The sequence below is a fragment of the Panthera tigris genome, chromosome B1 (genome assembly GCF_018350195.1).
Source record: "Panthera tigris isolate Pti1 chromosome B1, P.tigris_Pti1_mat1.1, whole genome shotgun sequence".
NCBI classification, from domain to species: domain Eukaryota; kingdom Metazoa; phylum Chordata; class Mammalia; order Carnivora; family Felidae; genus Panthera; species Panthera tigris.
Genome location: NC_056663.1, coordinates 198,947,803 through 198,970,559, shown reverse-complemented (window position 1 = coordinate 198,970,559; position 22,757 = coordinate 198,947,803). Strand labels below are relative to the sequence as shown.

Genomic DNA, 22,757 nt, shown 5'->3' with positions numbered 1-22,757 from the left:
AGATCTAGGTGTGGGTGAGGCGCCTTGGGGACAGTCCCCATAATCTGTAGGTCTCTGGAGCCACAGAGGTGAGTTATCTGCCTCCCCCCGACACACACTCAACATACAGCATCAACGGTGGGTGGACATTCCTTTTCAAGAGGGAAAACGGAAAGCTTCAGGATTGGTCCATAGCCGTTCTGAAATCCGGTCGGACACATGTTGGCAGTTCCTTGAGTGGTCTTGGAGCCTGAGAATAGTTCTGCGTGGTTCGTGGCTCCGCCTTCCGGGCTCTTGGCTCTATCCCCCGCTTCCCGTCATCGATCTGTCCCGTGGCAGGCAGCACGTGCCTGCAGCTGAGCCTGCTTCCTGCCCAGTAGACTTTGAAGGTCCACCTGCCCCCTTTCCTTTCGAGGAGTTTTCATTCCATTCAGCCCAGACTGCCAGTGTTTTGCTAGAGTGATTCTCCCCAAACCTTTGTTGGCCTCCCATGAATCCCTCTGTGGCTCACCCCATCAGACAAAAGGCACCCACAGATTTCTTCCAGATAAGTCTACCCCTACCCTGGTCGCACCCGGAGCTCCCTAGAGGCCCTCTTGTCGGAGAGGCTCCGGGGACACACCCTCAATCTCTTCACAGGGCCTTTTGTGACCGATTCACCCCGTGGACAACCACCCTCCATCTTTCCAGATCTTCACCAAGGTTGTAGAGTCAACTGGACTACTTACTGTCTGCTGCTTATGCCCTGCATTTGATATTTGCTCAGGAGACATTTCTTCATTGCACTGTCCTCTACTCTTTGGAGAAGTGGAGAATTTTCAAAACTATCATGTCCTGGTTCCTTTTTAACACCCTTTGCTTCTTTATGCCCCCTCTTTCATTTTACTCCAAGCAGCGGGAAGAAACCAGACAGACTCTCCCAACAGCTCGTTGGGCAGTCTCCTACGTGGGGCCCCAGCTCATTCGGCCCGTTTCTGCCCTCCATGTCACCATGGAGGGCAGTGCGCCAAGCCTTCTGCTAAGACACAGCGGGCTCTAGCTTCCAAAAATGTCCTCATTTCCTTCTGAGGTCTTACTGCCAAGGTCCCCCAAGGTCCGTCTTTCCACAGGCGGTCCATTCCAGGCTACTTTGGGCTTTCTTCAACACGTGCCTTGAAATTCTTGCAGCCTCCGTGCACGGGCTGGTCCCAAAGCCACTCCCACAGCTTCAGGTGGTTGTTACGGTCACACCCTACCTCTGGTCACCAACATCTAGGTTAGTTCTCTGTGGTTGCGTGACAAAACACCCCGGCACTTAACATCATAAAGCAGTAAACATTTCTTATCTTCCTGTCCATTGGGTCAGGAGTCCAGGTGTGGCTCAGTTGGGACTGTCACAGGCTACGGTGAAGGTGGCAGTCCTAAGGCTGGACTAGGAAGGGTCTTCCAACCCCACTCAGGTGGTGCTTTTCAGGATTCCGTTCTTTGCAGGCTGTCAGACCGATGGCCTCTGTTCTTTGCTGGCCGTTACCGAAAGGCCAGCTTGGTTCCTTGCCAGCGGGGAGACTGGCTTCCTCTCGAGAGAGCAAGGGAGAGAGCAAGGTGGAGGCCAGAACCCTTTTGTGGCCTCCCCTCTGCAGGGACACCCCATCTCTTTTGTCCGTGTGATGCTCATTAGAAGCATGCTGCTAGGGCCAGGTCACATGCCAAGAGGGGATCGGTTACCAAGGGCACAGAAGCCAGGAGGCGGGCTCGCTGGGGACCTCTCAGAAATCGTGGACCCCACACATCTCCGTTTTGCCTAGTTTTGAACTTCATAAAAATGGAACCACGTGGTATGTGTTCTTTTACGTCTGTCGTCTTTTGCTCAAAATGCAGTCCGTGAGATTCCTCCCGTTGTCCACAAAACTGTAATTTTTTCTGTTTCCATCACTTGTGGAATTCTGATGCAGGAATATGGCAGAAATTATTCTCTCACTGCTGGATGTTTGGATGGTTTCAAATGTAGGACTGCCGTGTACAAAGCTTCTATGCACATTCTTGCTCAGTCTTTTGTTAAACCTGTGTTCCCATTTCAGGGGCGCTGGGGTGGCTCAGTCAGTTAAGCATCTGACTTTTCATTTCAGCTCTGGTCACGATCTCACGGTTTGTGGGTTCGAGCCCAGCGTTGGACTCTGCGCTGATGGCGTGGAACCTGCTTAGGATTCTCTCTCTCCCTTTTTTCTTCCCCTCCCCTGCTTATGCTTGCTCATTCTCTCTCTCTCTCTCTCATTCAAAAAGAAATAAGAACATTAAACAGGTTTTTTTAAAAACCTGTGCTTGCTTTTCTGTTAGTCTATACCTAGGAGTGAAATTGGGTGCATGTATATTCAGCTTTGGTTGTTACTGCTAACCCATTTTCCAGAATGAACAAACCCACATACCCACCGGCAGCGTGCGAGACGTTTAACCGTACGTGCTCGGCCCACGATCTCTGCCTGCAAACCCTGTTCCGGTTTTCTGTGATCTGTGCTTTCCTCCGTCGTAGTGTCTTGGGTCCTTCCTCCCTCCTCCCTTCTTCCCTTCCTGCCTTCTCTCCAACAGAAACAGTAACAGACAATTAAACAATCTTGCACAGGGCTCTCTCCATATCATAAAATCGTTTTGTAGACTGTGTACAGAAATGCTTTCTAAACACCATCTGTAATAGCTGAAATTATTCCATGCCTTACTCAAATCCACCCCAACTCTTAGACCTTGACCTTGTTTCCTGTTTACATTTCTGTAGTAAGCTCAAGCTTCATAACCAGAGATGCAGTTGAAATTAGGTTGTTTTTTTTTTGTTTTTTTTTTTCATGGCTGATAGGGCTCGGGGGCCCATGGCAGGGAGGTGCCTGAGGATGATACAGAAATGCAGAAGCGAAAATTAGCAGCAGCACAGCTGACATCTGGGCAATATAAAACAATTTTTTTTTTAGAAATTATAGTATTCCTGTGGCAAGGAAACCTTGAAGCAAATGGGTTTGGATCTAGGGCATTAGCTCAGGGAACCATTTCAAGGCTACATGACAAGCTTGAGGTAGAGGCTTTTCGCTAGAATGACAGGCTCCAGGAAGAGGAGGCCGATAATGAGAACCCGCTGCCGATTACTGATTTCCGCTACACTCCGGGTGCCATGCAGGCATCTCACAGATGCCCCCTCCCTGACTCATTGTGGGAGCTGCAAGACAGAAGCACTGATGTCCCCAGTGTAAAGAAGAGAAGGCTGAGGCCGGAGAGCTTGACCAACTTGCCCAAAGTCACAGAGGCGGCCAGTTCTGTGGCCGGACTCCCAGTGGGGGGCTCTGTGGTTTGTTTCCACGTTCACGCAATACCCACACACCACCTTTCTTGCCCAAGGAGAGCCCTGCAGCAGAGAGTCGGGGATGGGAAAGGTGAGTGGGTGGTCTTTAGAGCCCGTTTCTTACCCGCCCCCTCACTGGTGTCGGGGCACTGAATAGAGAGCAGGTGTGGATGCAGACAGAGGTCCTGGGTTGCAAAGGCAGAAGGAGGCAGGGGGAGCAGAGGGAGCAAAGAAGCTTGATCACCCCAGAGCCCATGTTAGTCTCCCATAAACCACTCACCACCCCCGCCCGGGCCTCAGCCGCCCACCTACCTAACCAGGGGCTGGAGAATCGGCCTCTCCCCATTGACTTTCTACAATCCCTGACTCGTTGCTCTTATCTTGCAGGAACAGAAGCGGATCTTGGAGATGGGCATCACAGGTCCTGAGGGCCATGCTCTGAGCAGACCTGAAGAGGTAATGGGGCCTCCCCTTGGGTGTGAGTCTGACGTGGCTGAGGGCTCGCCCTGATGCTGTTCCAGCTGGAACAGCCCAGCCAGAGCTCCCGCCTCCATCCCATTCCCCTGACGTGGACACCCCAGCATACATGGCCTTCCCTGGGCTCTGCCCTCTGACTCGGGAGCCCCCGGGGGATGGAGATCAATCAGAGGAGCCAGGGAAAGGCTCTGCTTGTCTCAGGGCCCACAAGCTTCACACCAAGGCCCCACGAACACTCCAGTGACCTAACCATGTCCAGGATCCTCACGAGGATTTGTGTCTCTGGTGATAGAGAGTGGAGCCGCATGTTTGCGACCTGGAACCTACCAGCTTCTCCTGGACATTGCCCACTGTGTTCTAAGACTCCAGCATGGATGAGTTTCCATGGCAGGCAGTTTGTGTGTGTGTGTGTGTGTGTGTGTGTGTGTGTCTGCTGTGGGCCTGGCCTTGTGCCCAATCCTGGGGACACAAATACCCGAGTAGAAAGACGTTTTATCCCGAGGGGCTCTTGGTCTAGGACAGTACTCTGCACCCGAGCCCCGTGCCCCACGAGCTGTGTTCCTGGTCCCTGGTGAGATCAGGGAGACCGTGTTTATAAACATTTATAGCACATGGACTTGGCTCCACATCTAGGCGTGTGACCAGTGGGTCCAGCCGGGAGAGCAGGGTGGGGACCCTCTTGGGTGTGCGTGGGTGGGACCACGTTTGGGGCATCAGCAGACTGGAAATTAAAACAAAGCCGTTCAAAACGTATCTGGTCCTTTTATTCAAGACGCATTGGTCTAGAGGAGGGCAAGGTGGTTTTTTATGGGCTTTTTGATGCTTTATGCTGCCTGGTCTGTTCCCTTCTAACGGAACCTGCAGCGTACTTCCAAGCAAGCATAATGACACAATCCTGTCTCCCAGCCCTCTAACCAAATACGTTTTGACTCGATTTTTCCTCTTTTTAGAAATCTAGTGTTTTTCTCCTTTGATGTGGTAGATTTGCCTCTGGCCACACTTAATTGAAGAACACTGAAGGGCTCTGATTCGGGGAGAGCCCTGGGGACTTGGGGGGGGTCGTACTGCCTCTCTCCCTCCCTCCTGTGACCCGTGTATTGCCGTGTCCTCAGCTAGAGGCCGAGGCTGTGTTTCGGGCCATCACCATCGCTGGCCGGATCAATTGCCCGGTGTACATCACGAAGGTCATGAGCAAGAGTGCAGCGGACATCATCACTCTGGCCAGGAAGAAAGGTATGCAGCCCAATGCCTGGGCCTCCTGCGGGGCAGCTGGGCCATAAGGAAGGGGGTCGTCCAGTGGGGTCAAGTTCACTGGTGGGGCCACTGCCCAGAGACACCCTGCCAGCAGTCTAAGCCTCAGGCAGGTTATTATCCCACCTTGTGGGATCAGATAATGAGCTCTGCATTGTTCCAGCTCCGTCCTGGATGGCACCTCGAGTCAGTGATGGGGCCGGGCTGTGTCAGCTCTGGGATCCTGCCCACCGTCTTTCTGGTCCCCTCTGGCCCTTCATCCTGAGTCCCCTGTCTAGGGCCCCATGGTCAGTGTCTGCATCCAGGGTCAGTCGTGGGGCCCACAGAGTCTCGGCTGCGGGTTGGGAAGGAAGAAGACGGTTTTCCAGAGCCAGGGGGTCTGTGTGAGTGTGGTCCAGGAAGCCAGCCGCCCAGCTCAAAGACGGACGTGCTACATAACTGCTTTGAGCGTCCGCTGCCTTGTCTCTGAATGGCCCCAGGGGCTCATAGACTTGAAGCCCGTGGCGGGTCCCCAGGGCTCCATAGGTGTTGGTTGATGCCGTTCTCAGCTCCATGTTGGCCATTCCTGCCTTGGTATCCTCACCTCCTGAGTGGGGCCCCAGTATCAGGCCACCTGCCGCGCTGAGGACCATCGGGTGAAGGCCGCAGTGGGTGCGTTCTAACCACAGGAGACTCAGAGCAAGGGCCCGAGTACCGTCCCCAGGCCTTCTTGAGAGTGAGGTCCAACAGTCTCCAGCAGTCACCAGACCAAGAAGGAAGAAGGGTGCCCAGAACATCTTCCTATCCAAACTTAGGGAGAGAGAATGACAGACAGATGGACAGATGAGGGCTAGTGCCCATTGCACAGAGACAGTGGCCGGAACCCTTTTGTCGTGGAGGACACTCGCCAGGGACATTGGCCACCGGGACGAGGTCTGCCCATTCCCGCTGCTTCATGTGAGGCCGACCGGGGAGTTGTGGGTCCGTGGGGAGGGCCAGGTGGAAATCAACAACACAACAACCGTAATGGAACATCCACTGTGTACATTACGTTCCTTACTTCTCATAGGAGCCCCGAGTGGGAAGTACTACCATCTGTATTTAAGAAAAATCTTCACTACTGTATTTTAACTTGATATATCCAACATATTCTTTCAACACGTAATTATATGAAAAGATCTGAATGATATATCTGTCTTATTTTTTTCTGTGCTGTCTTTGAAATCAGTGTGTCTGTCGCTGTTACAGCACATCTCAGTTCAGACCAACCCCAGTGGCAAGTGCCACCTTATTGGACAGAGCACCTTTGAACCCATCATAACCTGGTTTTAGTATCGTTCAGGGAAAGCTGACAAGCAGAGGCATTCAAGGAGAGTGCTCTAGTATGACACAGCTTGCTTAGGACTGGCTCCATTTTAAGGATAAGGAAACTGAGGCTCAGAGAGGTAACAGGAATCTGGAAGCAGTCCTAGAGCTGCATGGAGAGATGTGGTGACCTCCAGTCACGCATGGCTGTGGCAATTTAAATTAAGTAAAATTAAACACAATTCTAAATGCGTTCCTTGGTTGTGATAGCCACATTTCAGATGCTCAGAAGCCACGCGGGGCTAGCGGCTGCTGTCCTGGGCACCACAGATGTAGAACTTTCCCATCACGGTAGAATATGCTCTTGGACATGCCAGACCGCTGGAGCTCAAAGCCTGCCACCCCACCAGGCCAGCAGCGTGGCTCCGGGCAAATTCGGTGGTGGTACTGGCCCACATCCCAGCAGCGTCTGTCTCTCTGAGCAGACCTGCAGCTGTGCCTATGGGCTTTGTTCTGGCAGAAGCACATCTGGCCTGCTCCCCAGAAGGCAGGCTGGAATTTCTGGAAAGTGAATGTTCTGGAAGCAGCTCTCAAGCTCCCACACCCTGGGACAGCCCTGAGGTGCCAACAGCCGTCAGTATCCCAGAGGCCCCCGCGGCACCGAGCTGCAGGTGCCCATGGCCGTGACTTGGTGACAACTCACCTGTTCCTGACGTCTTTCTCTGCCTTATGTCACTTCTTCAATCTCTAGCCAGTGCTGCCTGGAATCACCTCCCAAATAAAACACTTGAACTTGCCTCCTTCATTTGAAGATCTGCTTCTGGAAGAATCCATACTGGGAGAGCAAATCCCGTCCCTGTGCCTCGAGGGACAAATCTGCCAAAAGGGATAATGGTCACATCCAAATATTAAAAGCACGACTAGTCCGGGAGGTTGCTGGGTGGGTCAGCAGGTGCTGAGTGAGTACCTGGGCAGCCAGGGGTCACTGGGCTGCGTGGTGAAGCCAGGAAGGACAGACAACATGTTGCCCCTCAGAGCCTCCTTTTCCCGTCTCTGAGACCCTCCACTTCTATTACACCAGCATCCCACACAAGACCATCTGCCCTTAACCATGTGTGTTCGTGTCTGTCTCCAAAGGTCCCCTCGTGTTTGGCGAGCCCATCGCTGCCAGCCTGGGGACCGATGGCACCCACTACTGGAGCAAGAACTGGGCCAAGGCAGCGGCATTCGTGACCTCTCCTCCTCTGAGCCCGGACCCCACGACACCTGACTACTTGACCTCCCTGCTGGCCTGGTGAGAGCCCAGGGGGTGGGGGGTATATTGGGTATACTGAGGTCTATCGGGAAGCACTCAGGATTAGGAATGAGAGTCCAGGATTCACCTTGGGCTTGTCGCATAACCTGGAATGGCTTTCTGCCTCGGTTTCCTCATTGGCAACATGGGGGGGGAACATAGTATCTATTGCAGAGCTGGGTATGATGCAGTGTAGGAAAATGGCCTGGGATTTAGGGTTCACTAAGTGGCTCCTATTATTTGCAAAGCACCTCCTGGCCATGTGCACACAGTAGGAGCACAGCCACTTTGGTCCCTTCCCTGCTATTGGCCAGCATGAGGGAAGAACACAGGCCATAGAGAAGGGTAAGTGGTGAGGTGCCCAAGCTGCTCTGGGCGTAGAGATACGTGCTCACAACCAGGAGACTTGCAGAAGGCTTCGTGGGCAAGGTGACATCAGGCCTGGAGCTAGAGGGGGAGTAGGAGTTTGCCGGATAGGGGATAAATCAGGGCTTCTGGTCAGGAGGGGCCCCAAGGGGGTGAGGGTGTGCCTGTCATGGAAGTCTCTCCCAAATGATGCAAAAACCCTTGACTCGCATATCCACGGGCTTACTCATCATCTGCAGCCTGCTGTCTGGTGGGCAGCTCCAAGTCCAAATGGACTCCCCGTCATCCCCCACAAAGCGAATGCTCCCACAGTCTTGCCCATCTCTGAAGATGGCAGGACACAGGGCCCCAGAGGCCCCGGGATCTGACCACTTCTCACCCATTGGCTGTGGCCATCCTGGCTCATCTCCAACAGGCCCCTGTTTCTGTGCTGCCCCTTCCACACCCCCAGCACATCACAGTCTATTCCCAACCAGCACCCAGATTTTAAAACCCAACTCAGACCAAACCACTCCTCTACCTGGAGACTCCCAGGGTCCTCTTCTGTCAACATGGAATCCAAGTCCCACAATGTCCCCCAAGGCCGAGGCTGATCTGGCCTCGCTCCCTCCTGAACCCTGCCTGGCACCTCTTTTGGGCGGATGCCCACTCTTCCAGGTGAGGAAGAGGAAGGCCACCTAGAGAGCCCTACCCGGAGAGCCTGAAGCCCACACTGACCGAACCTTCTCCCAACAAGATACATGGCCCCCAGAGGGCCTTCTGATGTCACTCACCGATTCCTGGGATGTGCCCCAAATCCTCTCCTTAGAATCTCTGGGGGTTTTCGTTTCACAGCCTGCAATGGGTGCCTGAAGTTCAACCTGAACTCAGGTCTGACCCCCACCTTGTTTTTGTCCTTGCAGTGGAGACCTGCAGGTCACAGGCAGTGGCCACTGTCCCTATAGCACTGCCCAGAAGGCGGTGGGCAAGGATAACTTCACTCTGATCCCTGAGGGCGTCAACGGTATAGAGGAGCGGATGACCGTCGTCTGGGACAAGGCAGTGGTAAGGAACCCCCCGGGGAGGTTCCTTTCCCCAGGAACATTCTAGAAGCACCCTTCCTGACCCATCAAAAGCTGGAGCATTGTGCCCTGCTGGCTCTTAAAGCTCCTTTCCTTGCTTTGGGGCAGAAGCAGAATATACCAGGAGAGCACACGAAGAAATGTGTGACTCTTCAGAGAGCAGCACAGGTCCCATGGGGTCCTCTGTATTTGCAGACGTGACAGCTGCCCTTTACTCTTTAAGGATGCAAAATGTTTTCTTTAGCTTTGTTTTGACCACATCTCAGTTCCTGTGAAGATGGTTTTGTAAACCGTGTGTTTGTGTCTGGGGTTGACAGTGGGTAGGAGAGTGCTTGTTGCACAAGTCAGCCCCTGTTCCCTGACTTGAAACCCCAAATTTTTATTTTCTATTAAACTTGGACCCAATGAGGACCGACAAGATGGCACAGTGGCTGTTGAGCAAATGCCAACAACATACCCCTGAGCAGTCAATTACATTTCCGCTCTGATGGGGCCACGCCCTTGGGCTCTTTCAGGATGGCCGGTTTTCGGCGGGGGAGGAGAAAATTTCAGACTTCTGTTGGGGACTCCTGTCGGCAGTTCCATATTTTTGCCTGTCTGCCCTTCCCCTGGCCCTGTTACGGGGCATTCTTCTCATGAACGGATCTTGCCTTTAGGCTACTGGCAAAATGGATGAGAACCAGTTTGTTGCCATCACCAGCACCAACGCAGCCAAGATCTTTAACCTGTACCCCAGGAAAGGGCGGATTGCCGTGGGCTCAGACGCTGACGTGGTCATCTGGGACCCCGACAAGGTGAAGACCATAACAGCCAAGAGTCACAAGTCGGTAAGTCCTGGCTCATCTGAGACCTTTCCGGTTTGGGTAAGTGATTCTTCCTCTGCAGCCACTTTAGCAGTCTCGGTTAAAAATGATTTGTGAAGTTTTCAACGAGGATGCTATCTGATCATCGGCATGACTCGTTCACATTTCTCTTCCAGTTGGAGAGACTGAGTTTGATCAGGCTCGACTAAGCTGCTGCCGTTCTATTAGATGTGTTTTCTCTCCACCTCTCTCTGATGCTGTGTCTGTCTTTCTCTCTCGGTGGCCTGTCCCCTAGACACATGCATTCTCAGGCTCAGAGGAGAAGTATTAGGTCCAAGATTCTTTTTCCAATTTCATTATCAAGCTAGGAAGGGTTTGATCTCCTATCTCAGAAACCTCCTACTTCATTTTGTGGTCACTGCTAACAGTCCACAAAGGAAAGGTTTGGACCTAAAGTCTGCCGTGTGTGAACACACCCCACGCGTGCACGCTCTCCCAAGCTCCAGGCCCCAAGCCTATGGCTGTGGGTTATCTCTGCACTTTGTATCTTACATGCCCTTGACTTCTTTACTCAGCCAGCAAACCTAAGGATGCAGAGAGACTTAAAACCTCTTCCTCTCCCTCACTGCTTGCTGCAGGTCCACTCTGTGAGGCCAGCAGTGATCTTGGGTCCAGATTAACGTACACACTCAGAAGACACAGGAGGCCACAGCCTGGCCTCCGGCCCGCTAAGTTCTGCTACAGGACATGGGCCAGGAGGCAGGGTGTATGCATGCTGTATCGCCCTGTGACAGGGTCCTCACTGCCACACAGAGGCAGATTCCCAGCCTCCCGGGGGTTACCTGCTGGTAGAGGCGAGGCCACATGCATGAGGACAGGACCCCAGGCATAAGGAAATCTCATAAGAAAGTGACAGGAATCATTTTTAGAAGTCCGTGAGCTTGGGCCCTGGAACCCTGCTTGGCCACAGGGGTCATGGCCTGGGGCCATAGAGGTCCATCCATGACTGTCCCCAACAGGCAGTCATGCTTACAATAACTGTCGTAGACTCTGGGTCTGGAGTTCTTTCTTGTCCAGCAAGAAAACGGGATGCAGCATTAAAAATGTGAGAGAGACTAATGTCCAGGAAAAGACAAGAGCCAAGAGCCCCGAGTAAGGGCCCTTGTTCCATTTTTATTAGGATCAGAAGGCTTACAAACGTGCTGTTGGGTGTGCACAAAGAGACAATGAAATCGTAGACATTAACTCGTGGTCGTGAGGGCAAGGGGGTTTTCAAGATATGCGGTGTTAGGGGTTTGGGTTAACACAAAACAAAATCCTGGTGCTGGGTAGAAGGCAGTTTACAGCAGACGTGAGGCCCTGCCTCTGTTTACCTAAACTGGTCTAGGGGACAAGAAAGAGCATGCCACCTCAGGGTCAACAAGGAACCTTTCTTTTGCCAATTAGCTCTACTTTGGGCAACTTCGCCCTGCAGCGATCTGTAGCCCTATTTACCTAATTTGGTCCTTCCTTCCTGTGAAAGCAGCTTTCTGCTATAGTACTCAGTTGGGAGGGGGGGGTTGCTTCTGCCCTGAATACCTAATCTTGCTTACCCATCTTGGATGTTTTCATCCTGAGATTCCCCTATTCCTGTACCTTTGTCCTATACTGGGACCTTCGCCCCACTCTACCTATTCTTATTTACCAAATCTTGTTTACCCAAACTTGGGTGTGTACATCCAATGGGTTTCTAATTCTTTATGCCTTGTTAGCCCATCAGTGCAGGCTTGGGAAATTCCTAAGCTTATTCCCCACAAATAACCAGTGCTTCCTAGTGACACGCTGGCTTCCCTCACCCCCCCTCCCCCCATTCCCGGGGACAGGGTCAGGGGGAAACAAGCCTGAGGTCCACCCCCGGAGAAAAGCGTACCCCATTCTTCACGCTTACCACCTAGCAGGCACGCAATCCCATTTTAATCACTGTGAACGCAGTGATGTGTGCGTGCACGGTGGGGTCTGGTAATGCGGGACAGGCACACGTTCCCCGTGGTGTCAGGAAGGTGTCACATCAAGAGAACATTTGAGAAGGTCTTGTGGGTGTGAGGGTGTGCACCACCCTGCCACCCGCCGGCTGGGGCCACCCCTAAGCCCACACGATGGTCAAGGTCCAGCAGAAGATGAAGCCCAGATCACTCACTGTTCAAGCCCTCCTGCTGGGGGCCCAGCAGGGACACGGACAGGTGGGAAGGAGGCTGAGCTGCACAGGTGCAGACCTCTCATTTCTCATTATTTCAGTGCGTGTTCAGTGGATGTGCAGGCTCCGTGCTCAGGAACAGGGTTTCCAATTACTGTCACAGTCCAGCCAGATACGATCTTGTAGTTACTCTGTGCCTAGCATTTCCCATGTGTCCTGTCACTTAATGACCCGTACTTAAATGACTTAGTGGTCATCTCAGGTATGCCGGGATTAATAAATACAGAAGTGGACGGAGAGAGGATACGTGAATGAGTTCCCGTGGCTGCTGTAACAAAGCATCACAAACTAGTGGCTTCAAACAGAAATGTGTTCTGGAAGCCGTGGTCTTGAATCAAGATGTCCGCGGGGCTGTGCTCCCTTGAAGGTCTGGGGGAGAACCTGTCCTGTGCCTCTGTCCTGGCTTCTGATGTCACTGGGCATCCTTGCCATCCCTTGGCTTGTGGATGCGTCCCTACGATCTCTGGCATCTCCCTGTGTCTTACCGTCTTCCTCTAAGGACACCGGCCATTGGATCAGGGCCCGCCTCCTCCAGTGTGACCTCATCATAACGAATCCCATGTGCAAAGACCCTATTTCCAAATAAGGTCGTGTTCTGAGGTGCTGGGGGTTGGGACTAAAGCGTATCTTTAGGGGGACATGATCCAACCCATAATAAGTCATGTGCCGGAGGTCACCCATAAGGGAAGTGACTGTTTTAGGTTAATCTTGGGGAAGCATCCTCCCCCCATGCCAGGCCAGATTTGAATTCTTGTCATAGCAAGAGGAGGACTACTCAGGATGCTGTAAGATTTTTGTCTGTTGCATTGTCTCTGTGCAAAAGCAGGGCCATTCACACAGTGCGGGACACGAATGTTTTTTTTCAGACCATGGATTGAAAAATGCCTTGTTAGAGGTTTGTTTGGCTTTCTTGAGTTTAAAAAAATAGTACTTTTCTTTTAAGAATTAAAAAGAGATCATGTTATATGTTGATCAGTGATTAATGTTTGAAGAATACTCTTTTGTAAAAAGAATGCAGCTTCTTTCCTCTTAGTGGAAAAGCATTTGCTTCAAAGTGCCACACCACAGGTGTATCTGTTTGTGTATCTACCTGTTTGTGTATCCATAGGCCACTTAGTTTTTCTTTTATTTATTTATTTATTTATTTTTTTTTTTATTTAAAAAAATTTTTTTTTTCAACGTTTTTAATTTATTTTTGGGACAGAGAGAGACAGAGCATGAACGGGGGAGGGGCAGAGAGAGAGGGAGACACAGAATCGGAAACAGGCTCCAGGCTCCGAGCCATCAGCCCAGAGCCTGACGCGGGGCTCGAACTCACGGACCGCGAGATCGTGACCTGGCTGAAGTCGGACGCTTAACCGACTGCGCCACCCAGGCGCCCCAAGTTTTTCTAACTCTTCACATTGAGATGTAATTCACTTACCACGATTTCATCATTTAAAAATGTACAATGCAGTGGTTTTTAAAAAACATGTGTATTTGTTTACTTTTGAGAGAGAGAGAGAGAGAATGAGCCGGGGAAGGGCAGAGAGAGAGAGGGAGAGAGAGAGAGCCCGATGTGGGGCTTGAACCCACGAACCGTGAGATCATGACCTGAGCCGAAATCAAGAGTGGGACAGTTAACTGACTGAGCCACCCAGGCGCCCCTAATGTAGCAGTTGTTCTATTCAGAAGATTCCCCATCCTCCCCAGAAAGAAACCCCAGACCCACTAGCAGGCACTTCCCATCTCCCCTCTCACAGTCTCTGTCAGCCAGGAATCTCTTTCTTGTCGGATGTGCCTTTCTGGACTGTCGCAGACTATGAGTCTGGAGTTCTCTCTTGTCCAGCAAGAGAGCAGACGCAGAATTGAATACGAGAGAGGCTAATATCTGGGAGGAGACAAGAGCCCCGAACAGGGGTTTTTGTCTCCATATTTATTGAGCTCACAAGATATTACCCACATGGTGAGTGTGAAGAAAGATCTCACACACATGAACATGGAGAAAACAATCAGACAGTACTCATCAACTTGTGTGTGTAAGAAGCAAAGGGTCTGGCGGGCAAGTGGAGTTTGTGATCAAGGTGCATTGGCGCCGGATGGAAAGTAACTTCCTGCAGGTGAGACAACAAGTTACTCATGATCCCATTACAATATCTCGCTAGCTAACCTGGGGTGGGTGGTTCTCTCTAGCTAACCTCGGGTGTTTTCACCCCATGGTGGCAGTTTTCCCGTGCTAAGCTTTCTTCCAACCCATTTATGTAAGTAGAGTCTCTATCCCCACACTGGACGTACCATAGAAAAAGAATCACACCATATGTGGCCTATTCTATCCGGCTTCTTTCACTTTAGTTTCATGTTTTTGAGGCTTGTCTATGCTGTGGTCTATACTTCATTCCTTTTCATGGCTGCAGAATATTCCCTCGCCCGGAGAGAGCACGTTACTCATCTCTTCGAGGATCTAAGCATATGCCCTGCTCTCCGTTCGTCAGTGTCAGGCTGTCTTTTACAGGACACAGAGGGACCGAGGAGCAGGAACTGCCCCCTGGGGTGGGGTCTAGGGACCCGGGGCTCACAGATGGCAAACAATGGTTGTGTGTTTTCATTGTGGTTCTTTGTACTCATTTGGATTATTAGATCGTTCACCTGTCACCTTTGGGCAATGAAACAACTTTTGAAACTCCACGTGGTTGCGAGACCTAGAACCTGGTGCCACGTGGAATCCATGGGGAGTTGTCACGTGACGCACGTCATGTCCTTCCCCTCCGAGGAATAGTGGGCCATGCAGGGCCGAGTGAGCTGGGAGGCCGGCCGGCTTCGAGTGGTAGGGAAGTGCTTGCTTCCTCAGTGTCTTTTGGCTGGACGCGCTCATCTGGGCTTCAACAAGACTGTGAGGCACCACACGGCTGGTCGCCGCAGGGTGACTCGAGAAGGCTTAGATGCAAATGTTACAACGGAGAGCAGCCCGTCTGCTCGGGTCCTGGGAGGCAGCCACAAACTGAGGGTGAGGCTCAGTGTTAGCAGCTGTGTGTGGATCTGTCTCCCCGAAACCCTGAGCGTGCTCCTAAAACCCATCGGAAATGACAAGAGAATCCTTGGGCTGATTACAAATCAATATAAAGAATCGCTAGCTTTTCTATGAAGTAATTCAAAATCACTTTAAAAAATGGAATGGAGAGGGGGGCACCTGAGTGGCTCAGTCGGCAAACCACCCGACTCTTGGTTTCGGCTCAGGTCCTCATCTCCCAGTTCGTGAGTTCGAGCCCCGCCTCAGGCTCTGCAATCACGGTGCGGAGCCTGCTGCTTGGGATTCTCCCTCTCTCCTTCTCTCTCTGCCCCTTCCCTGCTTGCTCTGTATCTCTCTCTCAAATAGACAAACATAAATAAATAAATAAAGGAATAAAGGAATGAAAATCAAAATCCTGTTTCTAATAACAATAAAAACTAAAGACTTACATAAACACAAGTTCTTTTAGGCTAAAATGAATCATTAGACGGACCATACCAATTCTTGAGAATTTAATCTCTGCATTCGAAGTAATCCCATCAGAACAGTCAAGGGAATAGTTTTTTAGCTAGAAAAGCAGAGGTCTTAGGTGCTAAATGTGAGAGTAGGTAAACAGTTGTGGGAAGCTGAGGGACAAGGCCCGCTCATCCCTGTTATTAACACGGGTTGTACCGTTGCAGGCGTGGGGGGCGGTTTGCTGTTGGCCCGACAGAGGAGAAAGCCAGGCAGCAGACCAGCCGCACAGAAGGATCTGGTGTCCCATGCATGCAGGAGGCAATTCAGATTAGCCGGACAGCGGTGCTCATTGGCCTGTGGGTCTCAACAGCGGGCTCGTAAGGCCAGACTTCTCTGTGCTCCTTATCTCAAAACACACTCAGGAGGGATCGGAGGTTGAAGTGAAAGTTATCAAGGGTCTATAATAAAGCATGTTGTTTTAAAAATGATGGTTTGGGGGGCGCCTGGGTGGCTCAAACGTCGAACTTCAGCTCAGGTCTTGATCTCGTGGTTTGCAAGTTCGAGCCCCACGTCGGGCTCTGTGCTGACAACTCAGAGCCTGAAGCCTGCTTCGGATTCTGTCTCCCTCTCTGCCCCTCCCTCACACTCACTCACTGTCTCTCTCTCTCTCTCTCTCTCTCAAAAACAAACCTTAAAAAAAATTTTTTTAAAGTGGTAGTTTTGAAAAATAAATAAAAGCAAAGTAAGTAAAAATGATAGTTTGGAAGGGGAGAAGATCTTTCTAAGCAAGACACAAAACTTAGAACGTGTAAAGGGGAAGATTGGCCTGTTTGAGCATCGAGTGTATACAAATTAAACAAATACCCCCTCTGTATGGCATGAAAATAATAATTATTATTACCTTATATGAGATCAGGAGGCAGAGGACAGACAGCAGAATGATACTCAGGACAAACAACGGATAAATTCCTTAACATCAAAAGTGTCCCCTAGGGCCACCTGGGTGGCTCAGTCGGTTAACCACCCAACTCTTCATTTCAGCTCAGGTCATGATCTCACGGTTCATGAATCAGAGCCCATCCATGCTGACAGCGTAGAGCCTGCGTGGGATTCTCTCTCTCTCCCTCTCTCTCTGCTCCTCCCCTGCTTGCACTCTCTCTCTCTCTCTCAGAATAAATAAACTAACTTTAAAAAAAGCATCCTTAGAAACCAGTAAGAAAAATACCAAGAGCCTAATAGAACGCTGTGCAAAAACACAATTATGCAAGAAGAAATACACAGACGACTTCTAGATCTTTAATAACAGACCCAGCCCCACAGTTAACCAAATGCAAACCTCAAGAATAAGATGCTGTTTCTGACCCGTGCAGTGCCAGAGACCCTGGCGGCTGAGGGGTCTGACCCTGGTCAGACCGCGGGAGGCAGGCGAGCTCACAGAGTTTTGTTGGGAGTGGAGACTGGTGCTGCCTTTTGGGAAGACGGATCTATCAAAGTGAAAATCCATTGACTCCTTGGCCCCAAACTCCACCTCTGAAAAGGTTCACACATGCCGGGGTGGACCCCACAGAAGGGTGGTTCAGTATGGGTTTTAGCAAAACGCAGGGAAACAACCCAGTGTTCCATCCCTGGGAATCGGATAAATAAACGATAATACACCCCTGCGAGGGGACACGGTGCAGCAGTTTAAAGAGTGTTGAACACATTTTTAAAGCACGTACCTTTGCTGATAGGCAGCAGTCCCTGAGCTCCAGAGAAAAATTCAGGTGAAAGCCAGCTGCACAGAGAGTGCTCTTGCCCTGTCAAGACAGAAAACATCTGTGACACAGAAGAATCTCTTTAGGGCAGATGTCTCGGTCAGAGGTAGAAGAGAGACCTACTTTTTAAAATCAAATATTGTTTGCACCTTTTGAGTTTTCTCTCACCCTATATAATGATCTACTTTTTAAATAATAAAAAGCAGTCAGCTAGAGGTGGTTATGTTCCCTTTCGGAGTTATGAAAACGGTGTGTATTTTTAAGAACACGTTTTGTCTTTCAAATTAAAGGAAGGGAGAAAGGAATTAAAAATAAAGGTGACCGCGGGGCGCCCGGGGAGCTCCGTCGGATAAACGTCGGACTTCAGCTCAGGTCATGATCTCAACAGTTCGTGGGTTCGAGCCACACGTCGGGCTCTGTGCCGACCGCTCGGAGCCTGGAGCCTGCTTCGGATTCTGTGTCTCCCTCTCTCTCTGCCCCTCCCCTGCTGACGTTCCGTCTCTCTCGCTCTCAAAAATGAATAAATATTTTAAAAATAAAAAACAGTAAATCAAAACGACCTGACCCAGTGCTGGTGGGGATTTCATAGACGTCAAATCAGTGAAATGTCTCTCTCCTCCCTGTTGCCCACATGGTGTCAGATGGTTGGGAGCCTTTGAAAAGTAACTTGGTGATAAGCGATAAAGACCCTAAAAAAGCTCATTCTCTCTTGACCCAGTAGCTTAACTGTAGAAAACTATCCTAAAGGAGATATTTGTGGGGGCGCCTGGATGGCTCAGTTGTATTTTGGCTCAGGTCATGATCTTAACGGTTCGTGAGTTCGAGCCCCGCATCGGGCTCTGCACTGACAGCATGGAGCCTGCTTGGGATTCTCTCTCTTCCTCTCTCTGCCCCTCCCCTGCCCATTCTCTCTCGCTCTCTCTCTCTCTCAAAATAAATAAAAATAAAAAATTTTAAAGGAGATATTTTTTTTTAATTTTTTTTAACGTTTATTTATTTTTGAGACAGAGAGAGACAGAGCATGAATGGGGGAGGGTCAGAGAGAGAGAGGGAGACACAGAATCTGAAACAGGCTCCAGTCTCTGAGCTGTCAGCACAGAGCCCGACGCGGGGCTCGAACTCACGGACCGCGAAATCATGACCTGAGCCGGAGCTGGCCGGTTAACCGACTGAGCCACCCAGGCGCCCCAAGGAGACATTTTTTAAAAAGACACAAAAATGTCTTGTTTGTAGTCTGAGCAGCCACAGTGCCTGACATCAGGGGCCCCCGTTCACGTTCGTGATGCCCCAGACATCAGTTGGGTTGTACAAAGCCACCCGCGATCTAAACGCCCATGGCGAGGGCTGGTTATGCCGGCGCAAGCCCGCGGAGTGGAATGCCACACAGCCCCAAAGAGGAGGTTTTCAGAGGGCAAGGGCTGCGAGGTGCCCCTGTGGGGACGTGAGGGATGTCCCGGCCCGGGCGGAGAGCCGGAAGGGCCCGGTCACGTCTCTTGCCATGCAGGCCGTGGAGTACAACATCTTCGAGGGCATGGAGTGCCACGGCTCCCCGCTGGTGGTCATCAGCCAGGGCAAGATCGTCTTCGAGGACGGCAACATCAACGTCAACAAGGGCATGGGCCGCTTCATCCCGCGGAAGCCTTTCCCCGAGTATCTCTACCAGCGTGTCAGGATCAGGAGCAAGGTCAGTGGGTCTGGGATCTGGCACGCGCCACGTTCACGAGTCGCAGCCGCGGGGGCCTCCCTTTCCTCTCGTGTCAGGTGGGCTCTCCCCCCCGCCCTGCCTGTGTCTCGGGGCCGGAGGGGAGGTCTCGGGGTTTTGCAGACTGTGAAGGGGTGTGCGCCCGTGGGGTGGGGAGGAGGGGGCGGGAATAACACGGACCGTGCCGCTTTGGGGTACGCATCCCACGTCCTTTCGGGGCCCTCACCACCGGCTCTTTGAGGTGTCGAGACCTCCCGGTGCTCGAGCATCGGACAGGCCAGCGTCACACAGCTGGGAAAGCCGAAACCCTTAGGCATTGCCCTTCTGGTAAAAGTCGACACCCCCCCCCCGCCGCCCCCAGCATACTCGGGGGACAGCAGAACTGTGTCTGGATGCTCTTCAGGTCTTTCCTCTGTTCTCCTTGCTTCCCCGCCCTTCCGTTCTGTGTCCCCCTGTCCCTCTCTCCTTGAAGAGTAGTGGCAGGGATGCAGGAGGCCCTGTCGGAGGTGTGGAGTGGCCCCATCCCTTCTCTGGTCCAGCTCAGAGGAGGGAGCCGCTCACACTTTGGCTAAACTGCCACTGTGGCCCATCGTCTTCCCTAATCAGGTCCCTCCTGTCACCGTGACCACCTGCTTGGTGGCTGATGTTTGTTGGAAAGGCCAGCTTGTGTGTATGTGTGTATATATGTGCACGTGTGTGTGCGTAGATATACTTGTATGAATGTGTGTATGTGTATATGTGTGTGCACACACGTGTGTGCGTAGATGTACGTGTATGTGTGTGTGTGTGTGTGTGCCCACCTGTGGGTGGTCCCACTCTTCTTGTGTTTCACAAACGGCACCGCCACCACCCCCAGTGTTAATGGAAAAGCCCAGAAACCTCCTGGCCCCCCCAGACCCCCAGGCCTGCATTACGATGCTCGAGGTCTTTCCATGTCACATAGGGTGTGGCACCCGGGTCCGAGATTCCAAATGACACAGACGTTGCGTGTCCAGTGGGGAAAGAATGGGCGTGGGGAGGAAGCCAGTCAGATCTGAGAAATGGCCGTGGAAAGCCGCGGTGGCCAACTGACCACAGCAGGCTGTTAGAGATGAGGAGACTTTTGTAAACTCCCGGCTGGACACCCACGGAGGGGCGCAGATACACCTTGGCCAGATGCATTCCCTCTAAACTGGTGTGGACCGACGCCTGTGCTTAGTGGCCACGTCTGTAAGAGCAGGTGCCTGGGATCTATGCCAGGCCATCATCCGCAGTGGCCAGAAGTCCGGGCCCCCTCACATGCTGGGGCAGAGGACAGGAGCCACAGCAGGTGAGGGACAGAACCTGTCCCAGAACATGTCTCTGGCTGAGCTGACTTGGGGGGGGCAGTCACTGAAGGGCTTGGGGGGGCAGGGAGGCAGGCCTGGAACCAGCTGGAACTGGGGGAAGTCCCCGAGGTGCAGGAAGCAGGTACAGTGAAGAGTAGAACAGAACGGTGGCCAGACCCGGTAGTCAGGGACATAGGGCTCCCCTGGGGGCAGCACTCAGCCCGCGGGGATGGGGACTGTGGCCCATTCTTGGCCCCCCAGAGGGTCAGTGAACGTGTTCACTTCCCAGCCTCCCTGAGCCAGCTGCCCTCAGAGGTGGCCCCATCACCCCACCTTTGTCTCCTCCTCCTCCTTTCTGGAATCCCGTCCCCGATAAACTAGCTGCCCCCAATCCTCGTCTTGGGCTCAGGACCACAGATGATTCACTGGCCCTTGAGGGGGACAGTGGGGTGTGTCAGGGAAAGTGTTTTCCTCTTGAAAATGGGCTTGGGGTCCTGCATGAAGCTGTGTGTGTGCACGTGTGTATGTGGAGTAAGTAGGTGCATGCTTATGGAGTGTGTGTGCACACGTGTACGTGTGTGTGTGTGTGTGTGTTTCCCCGAGGCGACCTCCGGTCACTGTCCAGCTGCAGGGCTCCGGCCTGCCCGAATGGGAAGTGGCAGGTGAATCCTGCCTGCCAACCCCCCTCGCCTCCCTCTGTTTAGGTTTCTGGGTTGCAAGGTGTTCCCAGGGGCATGTATGACGGTCCTGTGTATGAGGTGCCAGCCACGCCCAAATATGCAACCCCTGCCCCGTCTGCCAAGTCCTCGCCCTCCAAACACCAGCCCCCGCCCATCAGAAACCTCCACCAGTCCAACTTCAGTTTATCAGGTAAGAGGCTCCCCGCTTCCCAGGGGCCCACACTCCTGCTGAAACAGCCCCGGGGGGGGGTGGGGGCTAGATGAGGAAGCAAGGAGCGGGCGAGGGAACCCTTCCCCTTCCCTCCCGGGGTGCCAGAGCGGGCTGGGGGAGGTCAGAAAGCAGAGGGGGTCTGCCCCCAAATTGGCCCTGAGCTCAGAGCTCATCCTGAAGCACAAGCTTACCCTGGAAGCTGAACGCGTCCCTCAGACCCAGTAGACGCTACAATGTCATCAGCTAGCCACGTGAGGGCAGACACACACACGCTGGGAAAATCGAACTGGAATCTTGTCCCCCAGAGTATCTGAGGCATTAGCGTGTGTGACACACGGGGCTGCGTCCTAGGAATATGGTGAGGAGTTGGGCACAGCTGGGCAGCCCCCAGTCTGGTGCAGGGGTCAGCAGACTTCTTCTTAAAGGACCAGACAGTAAACATTCGAGGTTTTGTGAGCCGAGGGGCAAAGTTTAGGATATTCTATTAAGCAGCCATTTCAAATGCAACCATTGAACAGTGTAAAAAAAAATAAATAAATAAAACAACCGTAAAAAACTATTCTTCACTCCTGAACAATACAAAAGCAGGTGGTGGCCGTTTGTCCATGGTCTGTAGTTTGCAGACTGTGGTCTAACAGGAGGGAAGGACAGTTAAACAGAAAAGCTGATATGCTCAGCAAGCGAGTCGAAGGGGCCGAGAGAAAGACGAACATCGGTTTAAACCGTGGGGGTGACAACCTGCCATCCATCCAGGGAGTGTCTGTCTCAGCGATTACGCAATGGGGGACAGAAGTTGGGCGGGGTCCCTAGTCCAGCTCATCTCACTTTCTGTGAGCCTTCATGCAAGAGCTTCTCACACGCTGAGTGCGGTTCCGGTCTTTAAAGACAACTAGTATTGTTTCCACAAATGAACCGGAGACACAGCTCAAATAGCTTCTCTGATGCTCAGTCAACAGAATTAGGGAGTGGACGCAATGCCAGGACAAGCCACTGGGTGGGGCTACGTGGAGTCTGCAAACCGGACCTCTCTTTGAAAGTCGTGCAATTCACAATTGCCGCCGAATACAGAGGGAAAATCCCTCCCTTTCAGAACTAGCAAAACAACGAAACGAAAAGTCTGCTGGAAGGGCCCCACGGCCACCAGTGCCCCGGGTCGGCAGAGTCCTCTCCGAGACCCGCAGAACTGCCCCGGCCGGCCTCGTGGCCGGTCGACGTGTGATTTCATTTGCTATCAACACCATACGTGCTCTCGGACATCAGGAATGACTTCGCAGATGCCTTTTAAATAATCTGCATGATGCTACTTTGTAGAGATGTGGCATGATTTCCTGCACGAGTGTCCTTTTGTCCAACAGGTGTTTTTGAAGTAGCTGACAGGTAACCAGCAGGGTGGAGATGATTATGAGGGAAACTGGTGTTGAGCACTCCATCCGATTTCTGAATCTGGGACAAAAGGAAGTGAGGCCAAGGGAGGTTGGGTCTGATTCCAAATTACCTGGGTTCCAGACATGACTTGTACTGGAACCTGTCTCCTGACTGGACCCCAGGGCCTTCTCATACCATCCCTCCTTTCAGCATTGTCTGTCTGTCACTAGTAATTCACTGAATACTT

General features: G+C 52.1%; 1 protein-coding gene across 2 annotated transcripts in view; it reads left to right on the top strand.

The window, feature by feature from the left end:
- Positions 1 to 22,757, top strand: part of CRMP1 (collapsin response mediator protein 1) — a 76,626-nt gene that overhangs the window by 51,844 nt on the left and 2,025 nt on the right. For both annotated transcript variants that reach the window (XM_042984969.1, XM_042984970.1), the window contains exons 7-13: positions 3,668 to 3,736; positions 4,870 to 4,990; positions 7,430 to 7,586; positions 8,855 to 8,996; positions 9,670 to 9,840; positions 18,750 to 18,929; positions 20,959 to 21,124. In XM_042984969.1, coding sequence (XP_042840903.1) covers positions 3,668 to 3,736; positions 4,870 to 4,990; positions 7,430 to 7,586; positions 8,855 to 8,996; positions 9,670 to 9,840; positions 18,750 to 18,929; positions 20,959 to 21,124 — 1,006 coding nt within the window. The remainder of the gene's footprint in view (positions 1 to 3,667; positions 3,737 to 4,869; positions 4,991 to 7,429; positions 7,587 to 8,854; positions 8,997 to 9,669; positions 9,841 to 18,749; positions 18,930 to 20,958; positions 21,125 to 22,757) is intronic.